The following is a 22850-nucleotide window of genomic DNA, read 5'->3' as shown; positions in this document are numbered from 1 at the left end:
ATACAAGCTGAGCCAACTAGCACTAATGAACACAGGGCTGCAGGAAAAGACCCAGTATGAATAGGGCCCTACCACACTGATGGTCCATTTTTTATCAGTTTCATGGTCATAGGATTTTAAATAGTAAATGTCATGATTTCAGCTATTTAAAGCTGAAATTTCATGGTGTTGTAATTGTAGGGGGAACTATCAAGATTATAATGGGGGGGGGGTCTGCTACCCTGACTTCTGCACTGCTGATGGCAGCATTGCCTTCAGACCTGGGCAGCTGGAGAGCAGCAGCTGCTGGCCAGGAGCCCAGCTCTGAAGGCAGCGCCGCCGCCAGCAGCAGCACAGAAGGAAGGACTGCATTGTATGGTATTGCCACCCTTACTTCTGCGCTGCAGTCTCGAGAGGTGGTCAGCAGCCGCCACTGTCCGGCCGCCCAGCTCTGAAGGCAGCAGCGCAGACGTAAAGGTGGCCTGGTATGGTATTGCTAACCTTACTTCTGCACTGCTGCTGCCGGGGTGCTACCTTCAGAGCTGGGCGCCTGGTCAACAGTCACCCCTCTCCAGTCACCAAGCTCTGAAGGCAGTGCAGAAATAATGGCGGCAATACCACAATCCTCCCTAAAATAAACTTGTGACCACCCAAAACTCCCTTTTGGGTCAGGAACCCCAATTTAAGAAACTCTGGTCTCCCCCATGAAATCTGTATAGTAGAGGGTAAAAGCACACAGACGACCAGATTTCATGAGGGGAGACCAGATTTCATGGTCCGTGATGTGTTTTTCATGGCTGTGAATTTGGTAGGGCCCTAAATATGAATTATACCAGGGGCGTTCATCACCGCCATTCAGCTGGCAGTCTTAGCATTATTAGAAGAGCTCATCGCAGAGAAGTCAGGGAACAAGTCAACAGTGCAGGTGAGGAGGGAGACCAAGTCGGACAGTCCCGGCAATGGAGATGGGTTGTTTGACGTTTCTACTAAATCACAGCCCATTGCATGTGGTGTGACCACAACTCAGGCCACTAACTGGTTCCAAGCTTCATTATGCTGGATGACGAGACCAGATCCTCCTGGCAGACCCTGCCAACTCCTTCTCCCCCTAGATCTCCACACAAGCTCCTGGGATGTGGCTTGGAAAGAAGGACAGAGGAGACTGGGGGGGTTGGATGAATGTATTTTATCTATGGTGGCAAAAAAAAAAAAAAATTAAAACACAAAGGTTCAACCATGTAAAAACAAGTGGTGTTAGAAACAGCCAGTCCTGCAAGCAGAGCCTCAGACCCGGCGGCCACAATTCGTTGCTAGGCTTCCTTTAAAAATACAGCTCAGCCCTGCCCCACCCTGAAACTAACCATGATCGTCATGGGAAAGCTTTTAAACCAATGCTACGTGGGGTGAATTTTCAATGTGTCACCGTGAACACAACCATTTCCCTCACCTCCAACCGATAATGGAACAAGTGGCAGCTAGGTACAAATACTGCAATCTGCCCTGACTGAAGAGCCAGAAGGCCGCGCTGCCCCTACTCCTTCCCCGGGGCCGCTCCAGTGACTAGAGATTTTCTTCCCTTTGTGGTCAACACTGTGCAATAAAGGCTTCCTATGTGATAAAGCCCCTCCCCCCAACCCATCTAGGCTGGCCTGGCCTGCCCCACCCCACCCCACCCACACAAGAGAAAGGGAAGGCGTGGAGCAGGCTGGCCTTCCAAGTGGTGGTTATTGTTTCCTTTGTGATTAGTCGGACATCTGGGCTATGTACAAGTTCCGTAGCGGCGAGATGCCGATTGGAGGGAGGAAAAAAAGCAAAAGAGAAAACGAGTGAAAGAGGTGCTCTCGGTCGAGCGTGCTCACGGGATCCCAAACTGTACAACCAGTTCTTCTTTCGCGTCCACTCGGATCTGCGAGAGCGCACTGAAGGCATAGGCGGCTATCCGGGAGACCTGTGGGCAAGAACCAGGGGCAGCCGTGTGAGTGACAGCTCGGAGGGGGATCGCTCACCTGCTAAAGCCATTACAGCCACTGCCTGTGGAACAGAGTATACACCCCACCCGGAAGAGCCCACCCATCTTCATCTCAGCAGTGGCTGCTGACCAAGCCATTCTAGGCTGCAGCACATCGGAAGGGCACCCGGGGGAAGTTGGCACTGCTCATGCTCCGGCCACCCTCATCATGAACAGCCACCTTTTCCCCGGGGATGCTCCATTTATTATTCGACTGCTCCAGCCCAGAGGCAGGGAGCCCAGCTGTGTGCTCCCTGCCTAGAGATCACCTTTCCCCTTCCTGATGCACGCATGCGATCCAATAGCTTTCACACACTGCCACGGTACAGGCAAACAAAACGAGCGATACCATTGGCTGCGACAGCACCAGGATCACCCCACAAAGCTCTCCCAGCTATGGCAACTGAAGCAACATTTCCACGTAGCTACCAGCCCAAGAGGCCTTCAGGGCTCCCTAGAACTGTGAGAGAGGAGAACCCTCCCGAGGCCTTAGTCACAAAGCTGACCGGTCACTCACTTTAAATTCTGGGGCTCACCACAGTTTTAGAGCCTTCTACTGGTCATTAATGGAGCTGGTCAGAACAAGCATCCCTCCCGCCCCCTGGAAAAATTTAACTGTGCCAGAAATCAGAGTGAACGTTCCATTGCGTCAACCAGAATGAAAACACTTCCATTTGTCAGAACAAATCGCCACCTTGGTTTCAAGTCAGTTTGATATTAGACTGGGCCCATCTGAACAGGAGTTAACAGTTTGGGTGCCTCCTGACTCCATTGTCTCCGGGGGATGGCTTGCCTGGTGAGACTGCATTTCCCATGATGCAGTCTTCCCTCTTGCTGACCCATTGTGATACATCTTGGGAAATGTAGTCCAGCCACGGAGTTCAGCCCACAGATGAAAATGGAGGTACAAGACACTCAAACTACAACTCCCATGAGACATTGTGGCAGCTCAGAAGAATGTGGTTTAGCATCAAACAGAATTAAGAGAAACATCCTGATTTGGGAATTGCAAACATTGTGTTGATCAAAAAGTGTCAAATAATGTTTAGACATTTCTGAATGGAAAGTTTTGGTTTTCAGGTGTTTGACTTAGCAAGAGCGGAAGTTACCCACAAAAAGCAGACATTTGCTACAAAACATTATGTTTAGTGGTAAAAAACAGACTACTGTGATTTTTGGCAGGAGCTTTTCAACAGCTCCAGTCAGAGACATCGAACTTTTCAACTGCACAAATCTGACCTGCAGCAGAAGGGAACCCTGAGGCCACGATGCCACTTTTACAGTCAGAAGATCCACATTTCAAAGTTTGGAGGGAGAAGTGGGGGGGAGGGGGAGACACGACAGAAGGGATGAGCAAAAACAGGATCTGTAGAGCCTGCACAAAGCATCTAAAGAGGAGCAGGGCCACCACCCATACTGGGGTGGTGTAACCAGCACGGAAGGAGAGGAAGGTTTGGCATTCATGTAGTAAAACTAGGAACAAGATGAAACTGAGCAAAGGAAACCTGAGGCTAAGGGAAAGATCAAGAGCAAGATCTCTGGGACAGGGGAATCATCTCCCAAGGTGATCCCCACTGCTTGGAGAGTTAGAACTGGACAGACCCCCAGGGAAAGTGGCAGGGAGCCAGCCTGCCTGGCCCTGGGACGGACAAGGGCACTCAGAGATCTTTGGTATCCCTGCCCCAGGCTCGTCACCTGCTGTAAGTCTGGATAAGGGACAGTCTCGCTGGCTAGCACTTGATGCGGTTGGCTGGTCAGAGATGGCAGAGGCGGGAGCTTCTTCCAGTGCGTCAGGTTGTTACTCAGCATTGCCAGTCGCGTGCTAGAGCCGGGGAGAGCAGAGAGAGCCGGCAGTGAGCTCCTAGTGGGCAGAGTCCTCTGCAGTGCAGTCAGCCCCCCAGGGTAACACAGAACTGACTGCCCTCTCTGCAGGGCAGCCCGAGGGAAAGGAGTCTGACTGCTCTCCCACAATGCGGGGACAGTCCAGGAAGGAGATCGTTGGGGGGCATCGCACACCCAACCAGCCTTCCAGCTGTGGAGGGGGCCCACTTGGATCTTCCCCATCTTTCCCTCAGACGGAGAACACAGGCATTATTCATGCAGGAGCAGTGTTTAAACATTCCAATGCCTGGCACATGAGGCCTGTCCCGAGGGCCAGCCAAGCGCAGCTGCCAAATACCCAGTTCATTAGGGTAGAGCCAGATGGCTCAGGAACCTGGAGCCTTTGCTTCCATCAGGAAGATGCCCAGTAGAGCTGGGCTTTAGCGTCAGTGGGTAGGACAGCAGATGGAAGACGGCAGGGCCTGGGTCTCAGCAGTATCAGAGCCCACTGTAAAGGGCCCAGGAAAGGCAGGTCAGTGCAACCTTTGGCTTCTGTGGCATGAGGCCGGGTGGGTGAGGATGTGGGTTGCTAGATGGGAGGACCCTTCTCCCCCATCTCCTGCCACACGTTCGGTTTTGCTGGCACTTTTAGATGCCTCCCCACTACCCTGGGGCCCGACACGCAGCTGGGATTCCCTGGCCAGACACCCACTGCTCCGCACGGTGCCTCGGGAGTGGATAATGGATGGAACGCAGGGCGCATTACACCCCCAGTTCTTCCACTTACAACCGGACAGCCCTGGGTCCAGTCACCCGCAGAGGGAGAGTCCTTTACCTGTATTGCCTGGCTCTGTCCATGTACTCATGCTGCTCCATTCCCTGGGAATCTGCAGCCGACACATCAATGATGTTACTGGGCAAAGATACAAAATGCAGGTTCGGCTGTTAGCGGGTGGCTCTCATCTCCTGCTCCAACTCCCTGAGACATCACGGCCCACCCACGGCCTTGGATGAAGCACTCACCAGTGCAGAGAGCCAGGCACCACAGTTGGTGAAATACCCTCCCCTTTGAAGATGGAGGCAGCAGCCCCACACCCTGACATCCCTGATGTGGCAGGCACTGCTTGGTTCTGTTGTGAGCCAAGGGAGGATGACCTAAGGGGGATGGTGACCTAAGCCCAGTGGTAAGTGGGGAAGTGGGACACTGGGAGGAAACACAAGGAGGAGGGTGCCACAGGGGAGGCCTCCTGCTTCATACTGAGTAGGCAGGGCAATTGGTTAGTTATCCTAGGGGCCTGTACACAAACGCAAGCACCCTGGGAAACAAGCAGGGAGAACTGGAAGTCCTGGCAAAGACAAGGAACTATGACGTGACTGGAAAAACAGAGACTTGGTGGGGTAACTCACATGACTGGAGCACTGTCATGGATAGGTATAAACCGGGGTGGGAAAACTACGGCCCACGGGCCACATCCAGCCCATCAGCCCTTTTAATCTGGCCCGCGAGCTCCCACTGGGGAGCAGGGTCAGGGGCTTGCTGTGCAGCTCCCGGAAGCAGCAGCATGTCCCCCCTTCAGCTCCAACACATGGGGGCAGCCAGGGGACTCTGCATGCTGCCCCTGCCCCTGCCCCAAGCGCTGCCCCCTGCAGCTCCCATTGGCTGGGAACCACTGCTTCTGGGAGCCGTGGGGGCAGCGCCTGCAGACAGGAAGCAGAATCCTGACAAGGGTACTGCTCAGTTACTAGATGGAAATAGTAGAATTATCTATATTAATGCAGAATAGTCAGAGATGTTCAATAAATACTTCTGTTCTGTATTTGGGGGAAAGACAGATGATGCAGATAATACACTGTCCATTCCACTAGTATCTCTGGAGGATGTTAAACCAGAAGCTACTAAAGACAGACACTTTCAAGTCAACAGGTCCAGATAACTTGCTTCCAAGAGTTTTAAAAGGTCTGGCTGAGGCGTTCGCTAGACCATTAATGTTGATTTTCAGTAAGTCTTGGAGCACTGAGGACGTTCTGGAAGAAAGCTAATGTTAGGCCAATTTTAAAAAAGGGTAAATGAGATGACTTGAGTAATTATAGGACTGTCAGCCTGACATCCATCTGGGTAAGATAATGGGGCAGATGATACAGGACTCAATTAATTATGAACTGAAGGAGGGTAAACTACATTACCCTCCTTCAGTTCATAATTCATCAGTTCAGGGAAAATAAATCTTGTCAAACTAATTTGATATAAAAGACATTACAAAGTTGGTTGATACAGGTAATAGTGTTGACATAAGATATTTTCATTTTATGCTGCACGACATGTTGATTACAAAACTAGATCAATATAAAACTAACATGGGGCACATTAAATGAATTAGAAACTGGTTAACTGATTAGTTACATTTTGAAACTTAATGAGGAGTGGCCATTGAGCAGGTGTGTTTCCAGTGGACACAGTGCTCCAGCTGAGGCTTTACTACAGCTGAGTAGAGTGGGACAATTCCCTACTGTCTCGTACATACAACACTCAAGAATTACATTAGCCTTTTTTGTAACTGCAATACATGGTTGACTCATTCAATTTCTGATCCACCATAACCTTCTAGGATCCTTTTCAGCAGCACTACCACCTAGCCAGCTAGTCGCGATTTTGTAGTTATGCATTTGATTGTTCCTCCCTACGTGAAGTACTTTGCATTTGTCTTTACTGTATTTCATCTTGTTGATTTCAGACCAATTCTGATTTGGGAAGGCCCTTTTGAATTCTAACTCTGTCCTCCAAAGTGCTTACAACTCCTCCCAGCCTGGTGTCATCTGGAAATTTTATAAGCATACACACTATTCCATTATTCAAGTCATTAAATGAAAATATTGAGTAGTACTGGGCCCCATGACTGAACTCTGAGAGACCTCATGAGATACCAGTCCTCCCATTTTGACAGTGAACCACTGATAACTACTCTGAATACGGTCTTTCAACCAGTTGTGTCCCACATTATAGTAATTTCATCTAGACCACATTTCCCGGGTTTGCTTATGAGAATATCATGTAGGGCTGTGTCAAAAGCCCAAGATCTATCACCTCTACTGCTTCCCTCCCCATCCACTAGGCCAATCACTCTGTCAAAGAAGGAAATTAGGTCGCTTGGCATAATTTGTTCTTGACAAGTCCACGTTGGCTATTCCTTATAATCCTATTTATACTCTAGGTGCTTACAAATGGATTGTCTATTAATTTGTTCCAGTATCTTTCCAGGTATTGAAGTTAAGCTGACCAGTCTATAATCCTCCAGGTAATTTTTGTTCCTCCCTTTGAAAACCAGTACTATATTTGCCCTCTTCCTGTCCTCTGGGATGTCACCCATCCTCCATGAGTCCTCAAAGATGATTGGCGATGGTTCTGAGATTGCTTCAGCTAGTTCCTTACGTACCCTAGGGTGAATTCCATCAGGCCCTGCCAACTTGAATACATCTAACTAGTCTTTAACCTGTTCTTTCCCAGCCCAGTGCCCTATTCATTGGTCAATGTGACTTCCCCACCTCCCATTGGCTACACAGGGAAACTGAGCCACAGCGAGGTTGACATACTCAAGAACACACAAGTCAGTGGCAGAGGTGAGACCAGAACCTACAGTCCTGGCTTGAAGCACACCATGCTAGAATGATGTGTCCCGATGGCATTTTGACACCAAACTAAGTGACTTGCCACAGAGGGACGTGGGTGTAATGTCTGAGCGCTGGGACATCTGTTAGCATTCAGGCTCCCTGACTTGGCAGAGGAAGGCACCCCATTGGCACATGCCCTGGCTGCTGCCAGAACAGGCCCCTCCACCACTGCCGTAAGCTGGCATACACCTCTACCCCACGAGCAGGGCCGCAGCTCCAGGCTGTGACTTACGTGGCCGTCTTGGCAAGGATGGATGACAACATGGCCTGCTCATCCGTGCGGGCTGACGGGAGGCTGTGATAGTTTTGTTCAGCTCCATTTAACACCTTGTTGGGGGGGCTGGCAGCAGGCTCCAGCAGCCGCTTCGTCTCCTCTTCCTGGTGGGGAGCAAGGGGAGAAGGGGAATCAGCTCTGGTTTCAGAGGAAACTCACCTGTTCCAGACGTGAGTAACATCTTAGATTCAGAAGGAACCCTCCCAGGGCCACTTGAATGGGTTACTTTATACTAAGGACATTTACATTTGGATTACACTGACCACTCCAACATGTCCAATGCCTCTCCCCTTGCCCCCAGAATCACTTTGCCATCCTGCCGGGGCCATTTTTGCTAGTAGCCCCCAAGATCTGTTTCAGTGGCAGGAAGAAAGCTACTCTCATGCTCTCTGGGTACCTGGAGATCTTTGCAATCCACACCAGTGCGACTGGAAAAATCAGGCTGCCCCTACTGCCAGTAAATGAACCATGCAGTCCCCAGGGAGGTTCATCCACTCCAAGGCCCAAAAAACACTGATCATCTAGTCCAGTGGTTCTCAACCACTCAGCACACAGCTGTGGCCCATATGACATCCTCCGGGCCATACAGGTGGTATATATAGTGTGTGGATGCGGCCCACATAACTCAGGGAACTGCATATGTGGCCCATAATGGTAAATAGGTTAAGAACCACTGATCTAGTTTGACCACCTGCATAACACAGGCCAGAGAACTGCCCCAAAGTAATCCGTAGAGCAGATCTTCTAGAAAAACAGCCAGTCTTGATTGAATAACTGCCAGTGATGGAGAACCCACCATGTCCCTGGGAAAGTTGTTCCAATGGTTAATCGCCCTGCACTGTTCTAAATTTACACCTTATTTCTGGTCTGAATTTGTCTAGGAGGCTACAGGAGCAGTTGTGGCCAACCAGACGGGATGTTACAGATTCTCACTGCTTATCTAAGCCACTCGGGAGGGGCAGTGATCTGGAGTGATCTACATGAGAAGAGGTTTTTGCCAGTATAACTATACCCACACACTTTTGCTGGGTCTATGCTAGAGCTTCGCCTGTGTGAAGTGTTGTTTAAAAAAATCACCACCCCTCTAACAGACATCACTGAATCAGCAATTGTAGACCTGGTCTCAGTCAGTGATTTGAGGTGAAAGGTGTCAGCCGACAGCTCTGGAGACTCAAGTCCAGTACCCATAGCTCAGATATAGCACAGGCATCAGGAGAGCAAGCCTCCCCCCTGCACCCCAATCCTCTGCCCCAGCCCTGCGCCCCGCCTCACATGCCGAACCCTTCAGCCCCACCCCCACCACATGAATTTTGTTATGGTGCACCAGTATGGAGGTGAGGTGTCACACATCACCTCCACAGTGGTGCAAATAAAATTTATTCCACACTTGGGTGGGAAGAATTAGAGTGAAACACTGTACAGGACCCAAGAGGAGGGGAGGGGAGATCCCTCCCGGCATATAAAACCACATCACAATCCCAGATCTCGCATTGTCCAATGAAAACGGCTCTAGGAAGCATAGCCTGTCTCCCATCGAGACATTTCCTCCTTCCTCTGACACTTCAAGGCAGGCAAACACAGATTTAAAAAAATGTTTTTATTTCAATACTAAAAAAGAACCTTATTTAATATTAAATGCAACATTATGACAATTTACCACCTAAACTTGTTCAAATCATTAAAAAAAAAATATCCAAACAAACAGCACGTTTGCTGCCAAACTCAAACCACTGAACTGGTGGAAATCACCGGCGAAGCACCTGGAACCAGAGTTGGCCAACGTGTTAAACCAGCTTTTGACAGCAGTCGCCTCTTGGGGAGATGCAGAGAGAATATTCTCATCAGTTCAGTTCACTAAACTAATGCATCTCAACGACCAGCTCACTCAAAGTCCAGAAACCTATTGGGGGTTGAAAAGGCAGAAAGGTTGTTCTCCCTCTGCCAATCTTGTAAAGAAACAAGGTGAGAGAGATGAGAACTGCCACCTTTAAAAACTTGCAGAATAGGGTGACCAGGAACAGTGAAATTCAGTAAGTACATGTTTCAGAGTGGTAGCCGTGTTAGTCTGTATCAGCAAAAACAACAACGAATCCTTGTGGCACCTTAGAGACTAATAAATTTATACCCCAAATAAATGTGTTAGTCTAAGATGCCACAAGGATTCCTCCTTGTTTTTTCAGTAGCTACAGTTAATACCATATTTCCTTTCATTAAAAGGATCTCTAAGTGCAAAAGCTGTTTTGACACTTTTTTCCTCTTATGTATCCAGGACATTCAAAGTAATTTTGCTGAATATAAACAGTTTGAAAATACTGTTTATGGAATTAACTGAATTCCAATTTCCATCCAAATGCAGCTTGACACAGATAAAAAAATGAAATAGCATTATTCACTAGCTCCTAGTATAACAGAGTAAAAACTAGGACACTGAATAAACTGATGTTAAGCTATAGAACTGCTTAGATAATTGTGTCGAGAGAATATAGCAAAAAGTACCAAGTTTTACCAGTCAACAAGAATCAGCCTCTTTTGGCAAAGAACTCAAAAATACAAATGCAAAGCAAGGCCTATAGGCTAGGCTATCACAGCGTTTAAAAGAGAACTAGATAAATTCATGGAGGTTAAAGTCCATTAATGGCTATTAGCCAGGATGGGTAAGGAATGGTGTCCCTAGCCTCTGCTTGTCAGAGGGTGGTGGTGGATGGCAGGAGAGAGATCACTTGATCATTACCTGTTAGGTTCGCTCCCTCTGGGACATCTGGCACTGGCCACTTTCAGTAGCCAGGATACTGGGCTGAATGGACCTTTGATCTGACCCAGTCTGGCCACTCTTATGTTCTCATGATGATTTAAAGTTTCCTGCTTGCTGACTTATGTGAATCCAGCCCATTTCTAAGGCCTATTCTAGCTTGGATACAGAACAACGTACCCCACCAATGGGCACGACTAGGGGCCAGCTCCCCAAATACGTCCAGATGCTACATAGGCTGTTCCCCAAAGTGAGGCCTTTAGGGAACACAACTGTTGAAGACTCGGCTAACCTGCAAAAGTTTGATAGCAGCCACGTTTGCTGCGAGTCCCGGTTACATCAGCTGCTTCCTCAAATGGGCTAGCAGCTATTTAAAGAAATGATGAGCGTTCTGCCGGCTGCTCTGGGGTGACTGTGCAATTGAGGGTGGCATGCCTGCTCTCCACTACTTTGCTTTACTCTGACTGGGACCAGCCCATCGCATGCTCAGCGCTCTCAATTAGAACCTTGTTAGAACATAAAGATGGCCAAACCCACCCACCCACAGCACCAGCCCAACAAGCAATGACCCAAGAGCCTCCTTTTCCTGCTATCCCTGCAGCCACCCCTGCCAGATCAGCCTTGCAGCCTGTGGCAAGTGCATCCCACAGCAAGTAGGTGGGTGCCCCTCCCCAGAGTTCCTCCACTGATTCAAATGCGGAAGTATCCCCCAGGGAGACGGGGCCTCGCCTGTTGGCTGATCCAAGGCCTATCGCAGCGAGGAATGCGGCTAGTCGGAGTAGCCACTCCTGGAGTTAACAGGCTGTCTTGGGACCCCGTAATTCTTAGGCACAAAAGCAGATCACATGGTTAAGCAAACGCACCCACATATCTGAGAGAAGCCTACATATAAGCAGAGGAATGCATGGTGGGAATCTGAATCGGACCAGGGCAGTTACGGGCAACAACTAGCCCTCTCTAGACTGGAGAGAAAGGTTGTCCTAGGGTCAGCCATGACCAGATAACACATTTCAGGGTGTTCAACTACTTACACCAGTTGTAAAGTACTGTTTTTGAAGGGCTAGTTAACATGGTGGATGGTCTAAATAACTGTCCTGCCTTGAGTGCAGGGACTGGCCTAGAAAATCTCGAGGTCCCTTCCAGTCCTACAATTTTCTGGTTTAAACAGGACTGATTTCCTTAGCCCAGACAAGGCTTCCGACATTACACTGCAGAGAGTTTAGATGGCCAAGAGCATCTCGTTCTAAGGCAGGGGTCAGCAACCTTTCAGAAGTGGTGTGCCAGGTCTTCATGTATTCACTAATTTAAGGTTTTGCGTGCCGGTAATATCTTTTAATGTTTTTAGAAGGTCTCTCTCTCTAAGTCTATAATATGTAACTAAACTATTGTTGTATGTAAAGTAAATAAGGTTTTTAAAATGTTTAAGAAGCTTCATATAAAATTAAATTAAAATGCAGAGCCCACTGGACTGGTAGCCAGGACCCAGGCATTGTTAGTGCCACTGAAAATCAGCTCGCGTGCCGAAGGTTGCCTACCCCTGGTCTAAAGCAAGGCATGGAGATAGCTGAAAGAAGGCTGGATAAAGCCCTTGTAAGTATCTAGCAGGGCCATTCCTGCAGTCAGCAGGGGGCAGAACAGGCAATTATACTGCTGGTGTCAGACTAATCAGATTAAACAGAGATCAGAGCACAATCACAGAGCAATTCCACTCGGGGGTGAGAGGGATTAGACGTGTACCTCACCCAGCATAAACAAGGAGGCAGGAGACAGCCAGCTAGAAGCACTGGTAAACTCTGAAGGGGGGACGAAAATTTGGGGTGAGACACTATCATTAGGAGTAGAGAAAAAATTGAAGAAAGAGAAATTTAAAGCATGTGCCAGCCTGAGCTGCGAGACTGCGGAACAAGACGCTGGAGAGCAGACTGTATGGAACAAGCCGGGACTTCTTGGGAGATGCCGCAATGGGCTTTTTCCATTTCTAACTTAATAGTTCATATCCAGCGACACCAACAATTGAGCTAATGGCCCCCTGGGTCCTTCTACCAGTGGGAGTTAGGCAGCCTTGGACGGGACTGCCCCACAGCCAGGTTCTCATGATCTTGCTGAGGCCAGCCAGGTTAATCTGCAGCAACTGGGCCTTTGGGCAGATCATAGAGTATCAGGGTTGGAAAGGACCTCAGGAGGTCATCTAGTCCCACCCCTAGCAAGGGGAGAAGGGGAGCGGTGATGACACAGTACATTCCACCCAGGCACAGCTGCGCATGACTGATGAGCCAAGACCACCAAAAGGAGGGGGCACAACCTGCTCATCGGGATTTTCATGACCTCAGGCCTCACGCCAAGCTCCCCACGCCTCTGGGGACGGAAATCAAACCAGAGGGGTCAGACTACATGCTGCCATTCTCACTGGAAACGGACGGCTCACTCCTCTGCCTCGAGAGACGCTGGGCCAGAGCGCCGCACACCCGCTAGCAAGCGGATCGTGGGCTTCAGAAAAGGCCACTCAGAACTAGGAAGAGGCGCTGACCTCAAGCTGCTCCTGTGGAAAGCAATCCAAGCCCTTTTGCCAGTGCTGACTGGGGTCTGATTTGTTCAACGGCCTCTGGCCCATCAAACATGATACAGCAAAACTCCTTCCTCACTGTGTTCAGATCTGGGAGATTCCCCCTTCCCTGGGGGATGGAGAGACCAACAATGCAGTAACCACATCCCTCGTTTCTTCTTCCCCCGACTTGGAGATCAGTGCTCACACACACCACGCTTCACTCCCAGATCGCAGGCCTCACTGGGATCAGGCCTGTGTTGCTTGGGGCTGGGTGAGGAAAGAGAGGTAAGTGAGAGAGGGATTAAGCAATGGGCCAGAATCAAACATAGCTAGGGGCTAAATCAGGGAGCAAAGCGGAAAGCCCTGGGAGCCCAGTAACTGAGCCTGCGGCTGCCAGACAGCATGGCTGGGGCCGGGGAAGGAGAAGAGTGAAAAGGAGACTGGCCAGGTAGTCGCAGCAGCAAGGGGAGCCAGGCACAGCAGCACCCTCTCCCCAGGAGCTCAGAGGCAGAGCGGGCACCCGCCAAGGGAACAATCGGGATGTCAGCGAGGCAGCCCCTCTGCCCAGAAGGGACACCCGGGTGATCCTCAGCGACAGGCTGGGCCCGTTGTGTTCTGTGGGAGGGGAAGCTGGACAAGCCCACCCGTCTGCTTTTCCTTCCCTGCTCTCCAGTAAGACTCCCCTGACCGCCACCATCTCGCCTGGCTTCCTCAGACCCCAGCTACACAAACTCGATCAGTCTCTAAACCGACTGGCGCAGCCAAGGCCTTAGTTGCTCTGAGGAGCTGATTTTCTGCTTGTCAGTCTCTGCTCCAGAGGGGTGCTCAGGTTTCTTCTCCCTGCAGTTTCAATCTTGTTAGCGTAAGATAGCCGGGGGCACCTCGAGGGCTCACGCTGGCACTATCCCAGCCTCCTTCCCCAGGGAGCTCTGCCTTCGGAAAGGATCTTTTCTGCAGTCACTAGGTGACTCAGATCCAGCCCTGTGGCTTTTGCTGGGAAGGGTCCCTGGGAGCTCCTCCAGTGACTAGAGGGGTGCAGAAATTCAGACGCTTCAGACAATGACTAGCCAGGGGCAGATAGGAGATGGAGCCCAGGGAAAGCGCCCTCCTAGAAATTCCAGCAGCCTTCTCCCCAGCAGCTGACTAACATGCGAGTCCTGCTGACTTGCTCGGTGAAGTATTTCCGAGGCAGGCCATAAGGGGGAGCTTGTACTTCTCTAAAAATGAAGCACAGCTTCCTTGATTGTAGGTGTCCTAGAATGGTGGTTTTCAAACTTTTTTTCTGGGGACCCAGTTGAAGAAAATTGTGATGTCCACGACCCAAGGTTGCTGGGGATGAGGGGTTTGGGATGTGGGAGGGGCTCAGGGCTGGGGCAGAGGGTTAGGGTATGGGGGTGAGGGCTGCAGGGTGGGGCTGGGAATGAGGGGGTCAGGGTGTGGGAGGGCTCTGGGCTGGGGGTCATAGCCCTGAGCTGCGGATGCAGGCTCCGGGTGGGGCCAGGGATGAGAGGTTTGGGATTCAAGAAGAGGTTCTGGGTTGAGGGCTGGGGCAGGGAGTTGGGGTGTGGGAGCGGGGCAGGGCTCTGGACTGGGGATGAGGGGCTTGGGGTACAGGAAGGGGGTCCAGGTTTGGGGGGCTCAGGGCTGGGGATTGGGGTGTAGAGTTGGGGTGTGGACTTATCTCCAGCAGCTCCTGGTCAGCGGCGAAGCAGCAGGTCTGGCTCCTAGATGGAGGCACGCAAGTGGCTCCATGCAAGTCTCATTCACAGGCACTGCCTCCCCAGTTTCCATTAGCCAGTTGCTGGCCAATGGGAGCGTGGAGCTGGTGCTCAGGGCAGGGCGCAGAGCCCCGTGGTCCCCCTGCTTATAAGCCGGACCCCCTGCTGGCTGCTTCTGGGGTGCAGCGCGGTGTTGGAGCAGGTAGGCACTAGCCTGTCTTAGCCAGGCAGCACTGCCAATGGGACTTTTAATGTCTCGGTCCGCGGTGCTGACCACAGCCAGGCGAGCCAGCGCCTTACCTGCCGCGACCCCAGCAGTGGGTTGCAACGCACGGTTTGAAAAACAGTGACCTAGAACAGGAGTTCTCAATCTTGTTCTTTCTGAGCCCCCTAACATTGCTCAGCCCCGGGTGGTGGGGCTCAGGGACCTGCATTTCAGCCCCATGCAGTGGGGCTTCGGCTCTCTGCCCTGGGCCCCAGTGAGTCTAATGCTGGCCCTGCTTGGAGGCCCCCCATAAACCTGCTTGAGGCCCCAGACACTTGGTTGAGAACTACTGTCCTAGAATTTGGATCTCAGTTTTTTAGCTGCAGCAAAGAGTCCCGTGGCACCTTATAGACTAACAGATGTATTGGAGCATCAGCTTTTTAACTGAATCTCAGCTGAAAAATAAAATCTGTTCACATTAGTCGGTGAGCTACTGAACTCCATGACTCTCCTCTGAACCAGGGACAGAAAAGCAGGTGTCTCTCTAACCTCTTTGCCTGTGGAACCCCCTACCACAGGATGCAGAGCCCGATACTGCAGCTGGCGAATTTAATGTCTTCTATATAACATGGCCAGAATAAACAATGTCATGCTTCAGCTGCTGCTCTGATGGCCAGGGGAGACCATTCCCCTCTCCCTTCCCCACCTGGTAGCATGGTATTGTATTACATTCCCACACCCTCCACCTCTCTAAAGCATCAGGGGATACTGCTGCAGATGGATTCACAGTGTAAACTGGGATATCAAATCCCGCAATCAAGCTGTAAGAAGAACATCCATGTTCAGGTCTGTGATAGCTCAGTACAGCGTCGACTAGCCTTGCTTCAAACTTTGTATTTTTCCTTTCCCCTCCAGCTTCTTGCTAGCTACTAGCAGCAGTATCTCTCCACCTCCAGCAGCACCACTGCATTGGCGTTCGTTCAGGAAAGGCAGGCAACTACCACGGGGCACCTCATTACCAGGAGAGCACTGACAAATTGCAGAAGACAGCCTACGTGATCAGAGAGCAGGAGGGACCACAGGAAGGAAGGTGAAGCTAGCTAAGCTTGGCTGAGCAATGGCTAAGGGAGAAAGGCAGGTAGCTAAGAGGTGTAGACACCAAGGAGCGGGGAGGTTAGTGGAACGAGGGTCACATGAAGGATGAGGTCAGAGGGGGAATTCATGCTCTCCTGCGCTTGCAGGGAGTTGGACCAGATGAACAGTTAGATCTTTTTCTGCTCTACTTCCCATGAGTCAGTTTCCTCCTGCCTGGAGGGTGGCCTGACTTCTGGATTCGATTCAAGTTATTTCCAAGAACCCGACACGACAGAGAAGGAAGATTCTGAGCCATCAGGCAGCCGAGTGCAGGCTCCTGCAGAGCGTCAGCTGTCAAGGGTTACCACAGCTACTAGGACAAACGCATCAGCAACCCTTTGCCATCACTTTCCCCATCTTGAGGCTGGCGGTGGATCCTACACTTTGCTGTGCTGCATGGGAGAGCAGGGCTGAGCTACCCTTGGCTAGGCAGCATCCCAGCGGGAGGAGAGAACAGCACCACCTTAGCACAGCAATGGGTGCGTTAGAAATCCCTGGTCTGGAGCAGCCCGGGGGTGATTGGAGGCCTGCAGCATCAGAGAAGCCAGCTAGCCCCCAAAGCCAAACTTCCAAAGCTGAGTCCACCTCTGAGAAGAGGGTTTGATGCAATCATACCCCCCACTAGACCGACCTATCTTATCTCAGACCTCCTTTGTGCCTCCATAACTAGCCTTTCCTCTTCCTCACTTGTGAAACACTGGGGTGGCTCTTCATAGCATGCTGCCCTCTCTCCTTCCTCCCATGCTCAGAGGAGCTGTGAAACAGCTTACCGTGAAGTGCCAGCGGCACTAGACACACCTTGGGCAGCTCACACCTCAGAGCTCCTGTTTCAGGCCTTCTGCAAACTCAGGAAGACGTCTGTAACACTCACCTCACAGTCTGGAGAGGTTCTGCCCAGCCAGCCCAGCCGGAGGTTTGTTTGTTTTAGAGATGAAGGCTGAGAGTTTGAAGAGCAATAGAGAAGTCTGTCGACACCTGCCTGACTAGTCCAGTCCTCTGCACCTGTTTACACTCTTAGTTCACGGGTGGTGCCTACTCGTGGGATCAATGCACCTTAAACTTAGTCCCCAGCATCCCAATCTGAACGGTCCCAGTGAGACTGCAATCAGGCCTGGACAATGCCGGAAAGGCTGACAGAGAGGAGAACAAGGTGATTAAAGGAAAGGCTAGGGTATGAGGAGAGATTAAAGATGAAAGGCCACATCCACGAAAGCTTTGCCATTTACTTCAACAGGAGAAGGAGCCAGACCTAAGTGCACACAGCTTGGCTAAATGATGGGGTGCGGGGGGGGGGGGGGTGTCTTGCATTTATCATGTGGAACCACTGCAAACAACTATTTGGACGGTGCAACCCCAGGAGGGACAGGAATGCAGAGGCACTTGGGGTTACAACCCCAGACTAAAGCTACCATGGGAAGTTCCACGTAACCATTTGTCCAGCACGTCTGACTCAGCCAATCCACTAAGCTGCCTTGGCTTTTAATCACGGCAAAGGGCGAGTGCCTGGCCAGATACGTTTCCATAGTGATTCCGCAGGGATAAAATAATGACATGAAAGAAGATTTAGGCTGAATCTCAGGGAGAGCCTTCCTCAGAATGGGATCTGGTCAGCGGGACACTAGTGTCCTAAGGGAAGCTGTAACAACTCCATTGTTGAGACAACTGAGGTTTCATTTGATTAAGGGAAAAGATCAGTTTAGGCCATATATGCCAGCTACAGCCTACTCAAGACAAGCCCATAGACTGGGCAAGAGAGTAGCGACTACGCTGCAGAGAATAATCCGACACTAACCAGAGCAAGTGGGGTGGGAAGTGTCCCACAAGCCTCTGCTTTTATTTCTAGGCTTCTGTACCTGATTTCAGATCCACTTTTCCATGTACTGAAAAAAAAAAGTTCTATATGGCTGAATGTGCTGATTCCGCTGCATTCTCAGCAGGTGACTGCTGTGTTCCCCAAGAAAAGTAAACAGTTTTAACACACACTTGAAAACAGAAGATTCCCCCAAGGCCCGGGGCAGGGAGCATCAGTTGGGGAAGTAAACAAAGCCTGAGGAGCAGCTGCTCACTATGTGGCCAAGGATAAGCCTCTTTCATTAAAGTTCAGCTATTTATAGCTGTCCCACCAGCAGCTCCATAACCTTCTGGCTTCCACTGGATGGCTACGCATAGTGACGCCTGAGCTGAGAACGGATGAACGGCAATTTGGGATGGCACATTGCTAGACAGCGACAAAGACGACGACTGCGGAATTCAAGTCACTCCTGCCTGTCCACTGTTGCGAAAGTTTCTGAAGGCAGAATAACTGGTTCTCATTCCCACACTGGGAAAGCCTCACCCACTTGCTGCTCTGGGCGTACACTAGTACAACACCCCCACAACCAGGCTTTTACGTAGCTACGTCGTTACTGACCACCTGAGTGGGAACAAGGCCTGAATCTCTTTGCCCTACATTCGCAGCCTCTGGTTTAAAGGGCTGCTGGTGGAAAGCCTCAGCGAGCTACCATAGGCAAGCTGTTCTTAGCACACGTTAAGCTGGTTGAGCAGAAGCCTAGAGGAGTGCCTAGACTTCAGTTTAATCACTGTAGCACATGTTAAAGCCTGAGCTGCTGTGCTGACGTGTAAGTTCTCGAATATGTTGGTTAGCTAACACATTCTGAGCCCACACTGCTAAATCCTAACTCCTAATAACCCAGCCATGTCCTTCAAATCCCAGAGGATGAGGCCAAGCTCCACCCATGTCTTTTGACAAACACCCTCACTAGTCCCAAGAGTTTGCCATCATCCCTGGCCAAATTCTCCCTCCAGTCATCCCCTTGCGGGGAGCTCACTGCAAGTCCGTAGGGCCCTATTTCCTTAGGATATGATGGAGGCCCTTGGCTTTTCAGGCAATAAAATCAGCCCCCTCCCTGCTGGGACAGGGGGGATCTCTTCCACTCTTCATCCCACCCTCCACTCCCTACCTGTATCATCTTTCTGGCAACAGACACTCTTTGCAAACCCAGCATTTTCAGATATCTTTCCTGCCTTCGTTCTAAAGCGTGTCTAGCCACAGCCCCATACTAAAACACACTGATGTAGGTTTTAACAACACAGAAACTCCCAAGAGATACCCTGGTACCCAGCTACATTGAAGCTAGAGTCACTGATTACTCCATTTCCGTATTTTGTCCATTATGGTTTGGAAACAGGCCAAAGAATGAGACAAGCCACAACCCCCCCGGAGTGAACCGAGATATGGCTGTTTGTGGTCCTCCGAGGTCTCTCACTTGCATGGGGGTGCATTTCCAGATGGTGAGAAGTGGCAGCTGAATAGCCCTTTAGCCACCTAATGGAGATAGCCTGGGACACAGCCCCACACCCTGCCCGCTGGCTCAGCTCCTCTCTGGAAAAACCAGCTGGGAGCATGAGATGGAAATTCAGTCTCCATGGATCATTCTGTCTGTGGCCTCTCTGCTGAGACTGGCAGCAGGGGAACAGTTACAGTGTCAATTATACTGGTAGGTTTTTCGAGGTCAACTGCAGTCTAATGGGCATTTACATGAGGTTGCTAAACCTTCCGCACAGCTCGTGAACTGACCACCCCCAGATGAGACCTGATGGACGTGCTAATTTGCACTAGTGGTTTGGGAGGAAAAAGTCTCCATATCTCACTCCCAACCTATCATCAGTACGTGACTGCATCCTACTGGAGGCCCACGGCTGCTGGCTGGAGACAGCCATTAAACCCAGTCCAAACAGGGCGACAAATGGCCCCAAGGGCAGGAATTTCCCCTGGAAAGAGTTTGTTTCCCATTTTCTGGATTCTTCAACTGGTTTGTAACAGACCCTTTCCAATGGCCCCCTCTCCCCACAAACACCCTGACTCCCAGGCCCTCCCCACCGGGGGAAAGAACAGACAGAAAGCCGCCTCTCTTCCTCCCTCCCATGAAATCCCTACGCTCCCAGATCCCCTACTCCCAGTTACGCACTGAGACCTTCTTCCCCAGCCTGGTTCCTCCCCCAGAAAGAGGTCAGGCCAGCTAGCAAACACAATGCCGCTTGGACTCCCGGTGGGTGGGGAGAGTGACCCCATCTCTGGAGAGTCACAGCCTGGCAAGGGGACACCCTCTCCCCAACCCCCACTCACCGTCCCCTGAGGGCCTCTTCTTCCTCAGCAGGCTCCATCCCTACCCTCAGGTCTTCTCTGACCCTTTGCTTCCCCAGTGACTGTGGCCCCCAGTCATTCTTCTCCAGCCCCTTGGTCTCTCCCCTCCCCCTCACAACAGCACAGCTTCTCCTGACACCCTGAACCTGGCCAAAGACTCCTCAGTGATCCTCCTCTCCTGAATACCCCAACCTAGGCCCTCCTGCCGCCCAGGGACCTCAACACCCCCACTTAACCCCTCCCCACAGTAACCCCCTCTCCTGGGCACCCCAACCCAGCCCCTCCTACCTCCCAGGGACCCCCCCCACCTAGCCCCTCCCTGCAGTAACCCCCTCTCCTGGACAGCCCAACCCAGCACCTCCTACCTCCCAGGGACCCCCCCACCTAGCCCCTCCCTGCAGTAACCCCCTCTCCTGGACACCCCAACCCAGCCCCTCTTGCCTCCCAGGGACCCCAACATCCCCACCCAGCCCCTCCCTGCAGTAACCCCCTCTCCTGGGCACCCTAACCCAGCCTCTCCCGCCTCCCAGGGACCCCAACACCCCCCCCAGCCCCTCCCCACAGTAACCCCCTCTCTGGACACCCCAACCCAGCCCCTCCCACCTCCCAGGGACCCCAACACCCCCACCTAGCCCCTCCCCACAGTAACCCCCTCTCCTGGACACCCCAACCCAGCCTCTCCCGCCTCTCAGGGACCCCAACACCCCCCCCAGCCCCTCCCTGCAGTAACCCCCTCTCCTGGACACCCTAACCCAGCCCCTCTTGCCTCCCAGGGACCCCAACACCCCCCCCAGCCCCTCCCTGCAGTAACCCCCTCTCCTGGACAGCCAGGCTTCCCCCCGCCCTACGGCTCGTCCCTCGCCCCCCCCCGCCGCTCACCTGGTCGGTGGCCTCGTTCTCGCTGCTATAGCAGCACCCCATGGCCGGGCGCGGCGGGGCCGGTCTCCGGGGAGGGGGAGGGGAGGGACGCGGTACGGTGTCCGGCTCGGGCCCTGCCGCCCCGATCACATGAGCAGCGCACCCGCCCCTCCAGCCAACAAACAACCCTGCGGGGAGGGGGTAGCCACTCACTCGCCCTTCCCGTTCCCCGCTTCCGGACACGTGACCCGGAGCGCCAATGGCGAGCGCGGACCCGGGCCCCTGCCTCACGTGAGCAGGCCGAGCCAATCGAGCGCCGAGTGACACTCACGGGACGGGGAGGGCCGCAGCGAGAGGGCGGAGCCAGGAGAGAGCGACCCCTGAGGTCACGTGAGCCAGAATAGCCAATCAGCGCGTGATGGGAGAATTCAGACAAGCACAATCAACAACCGAGAAGTGGATCGTGGGAGCCTGGCACAGCTTACCGGGCGGGGGGCTCCGTGCAGAGCAGATCGCACCAGCCCCCTGGGCCCACGTGCCTGTTCCTGGACCGGCCCCCGGGGCAGAGACCCGCCCTGCGCCGCCGCTGCTCTGACACCCGGTCCCTGGTCACATGCACCCCCCCGGCGTGCGACCCCCCAGACATGGGCCCGGACCCTCCCCACCGTCCAACCCCCCCCGCCACCCCAGACATGGGACCCGGACCCCCCATCCTCCCGCCGTGCGACCCCCCCAGACATGGGGCCCGGACCCCCATCCCTGCTGTCCGATCCCCCCACAAACATGGGGACTGGACCCTACACCCCCACCATCCGACCCCCCCTCCAGACATGGGATCCCCCCCAGAAATGGGGCCCGGACCCCCATCCTCGCTGTCCAACCTCCCCCAGACATGGGGACTGGACCCCCCACCCCCACCCCATACATGGGGCCCGGACCCCCGTCCCTGCCGTCCGACCTCCCCAGACATGGGGCCCGGATCCCCGTCCCTGCCGTCCGACCCCCCCACCCTACCCCAGACATGGGGCCCGGATCCCCCACCCCCACCATTCTGACCCCCCTTCCTCCCACCCCAGACATGGGGCCCGGACCCCCCACCATTCTGACCCCCCATCCCCCCACCCCAGACATGGGGCCTGGACCCGTCCACCCCCACCATCCAACCCCCCACCCCAGACATAGGACCCGGCCCCCCATCCCCGCTGTCTGACCCCCCCATCACCCCAGACATGGGGTCCGGACCCCTGTCCCCGCCATCCTACCCCCCAGCCCAGACATGGGGTCCGGACCCTCGTCCCCACCGTCCGACCCCCCACCCCAGACATGGGGCCCAGATCCCCCCATCCCCCTGCCATCCGACCCCCCACTGCCACCCCAGACATGGGCCCCGGACACCCATCCCTGCCGTTCGATCCCCCACCCCAGACATGGGGCCTGGATCCCCCCACCCCAGACATGGGGACTGGACCCCCCACTCCCACCATTCTGACCCCCCTTCCCCCCACTCCAGACATGGGGCCCAGATCCCCCCATCCCCCTGCCGTCCGACCCCCCCACCACCACCCCAGACATGGGGCCCGGACCCCCATCCCTGACGTCCGACCCCCCACCCCACCCCAGACATGGGGCCTGGATCCTCCCACCCCAGACACGGGAACTGGACCCCCCACCATTCTGACCCCCCTTCTCCCCACCCCAGACATAGGGCCTAGATCCCCCCATACCCCTGCCATCTGACCCCCCACCGCC

General features: G+C 53.0%; 1 protein-coding gene across 1 annotated transcript; it reads right to left on the bottom strand.

The window, feature by feature from the left end:
• Positions 1-1146: 1146 nt before the first annotated feature.
• Positions 1147-21331, bottom strand: LAMTOR1 (late endosomal/lysosomal adaptor, MAPK and MTOR activator 1). Its single transcript, XM_050926050.1, has 5 exons — positions 21123-21331; positions 7707-7852; positions 4644-4721; positions 3683-3809; positions 1147-1927 (listed from the first exon to the last, which is right to left on the bottom strand). Exons 1-5 carry the CDS (start codon positions 21162-21164, stop codon positions 1835-1837), a joined length of 486 nt encoding a protein of 161 aa, XP_050782007.1. The 5' UTR covers positions 21165-21331; the 3' UTR covers positions 1147-1834.
• Between the last annotated feature and the right edge of the window lie 1519 nt (positions 21332-22850).

Source organism: Gopherus flavomarginatus, chromosome 1, assembly GCF_025201925.1.
Source record: "Gopherus flavomarginatus isolate rGopFla2 chromosome 1, rGopFla2.mat.asm, whole genome shotgun sequence".
Lineage (NCBI taxonomy): Eukaryota > Metazoa > Chordata > Testudines > Testudinidae > Gopherus > Gopherus flavomarginatus.
Note: the sequence above shows the minus strand (reverse complement) of the source record. Positions and strands in the feature narration are given on the sequence as shown.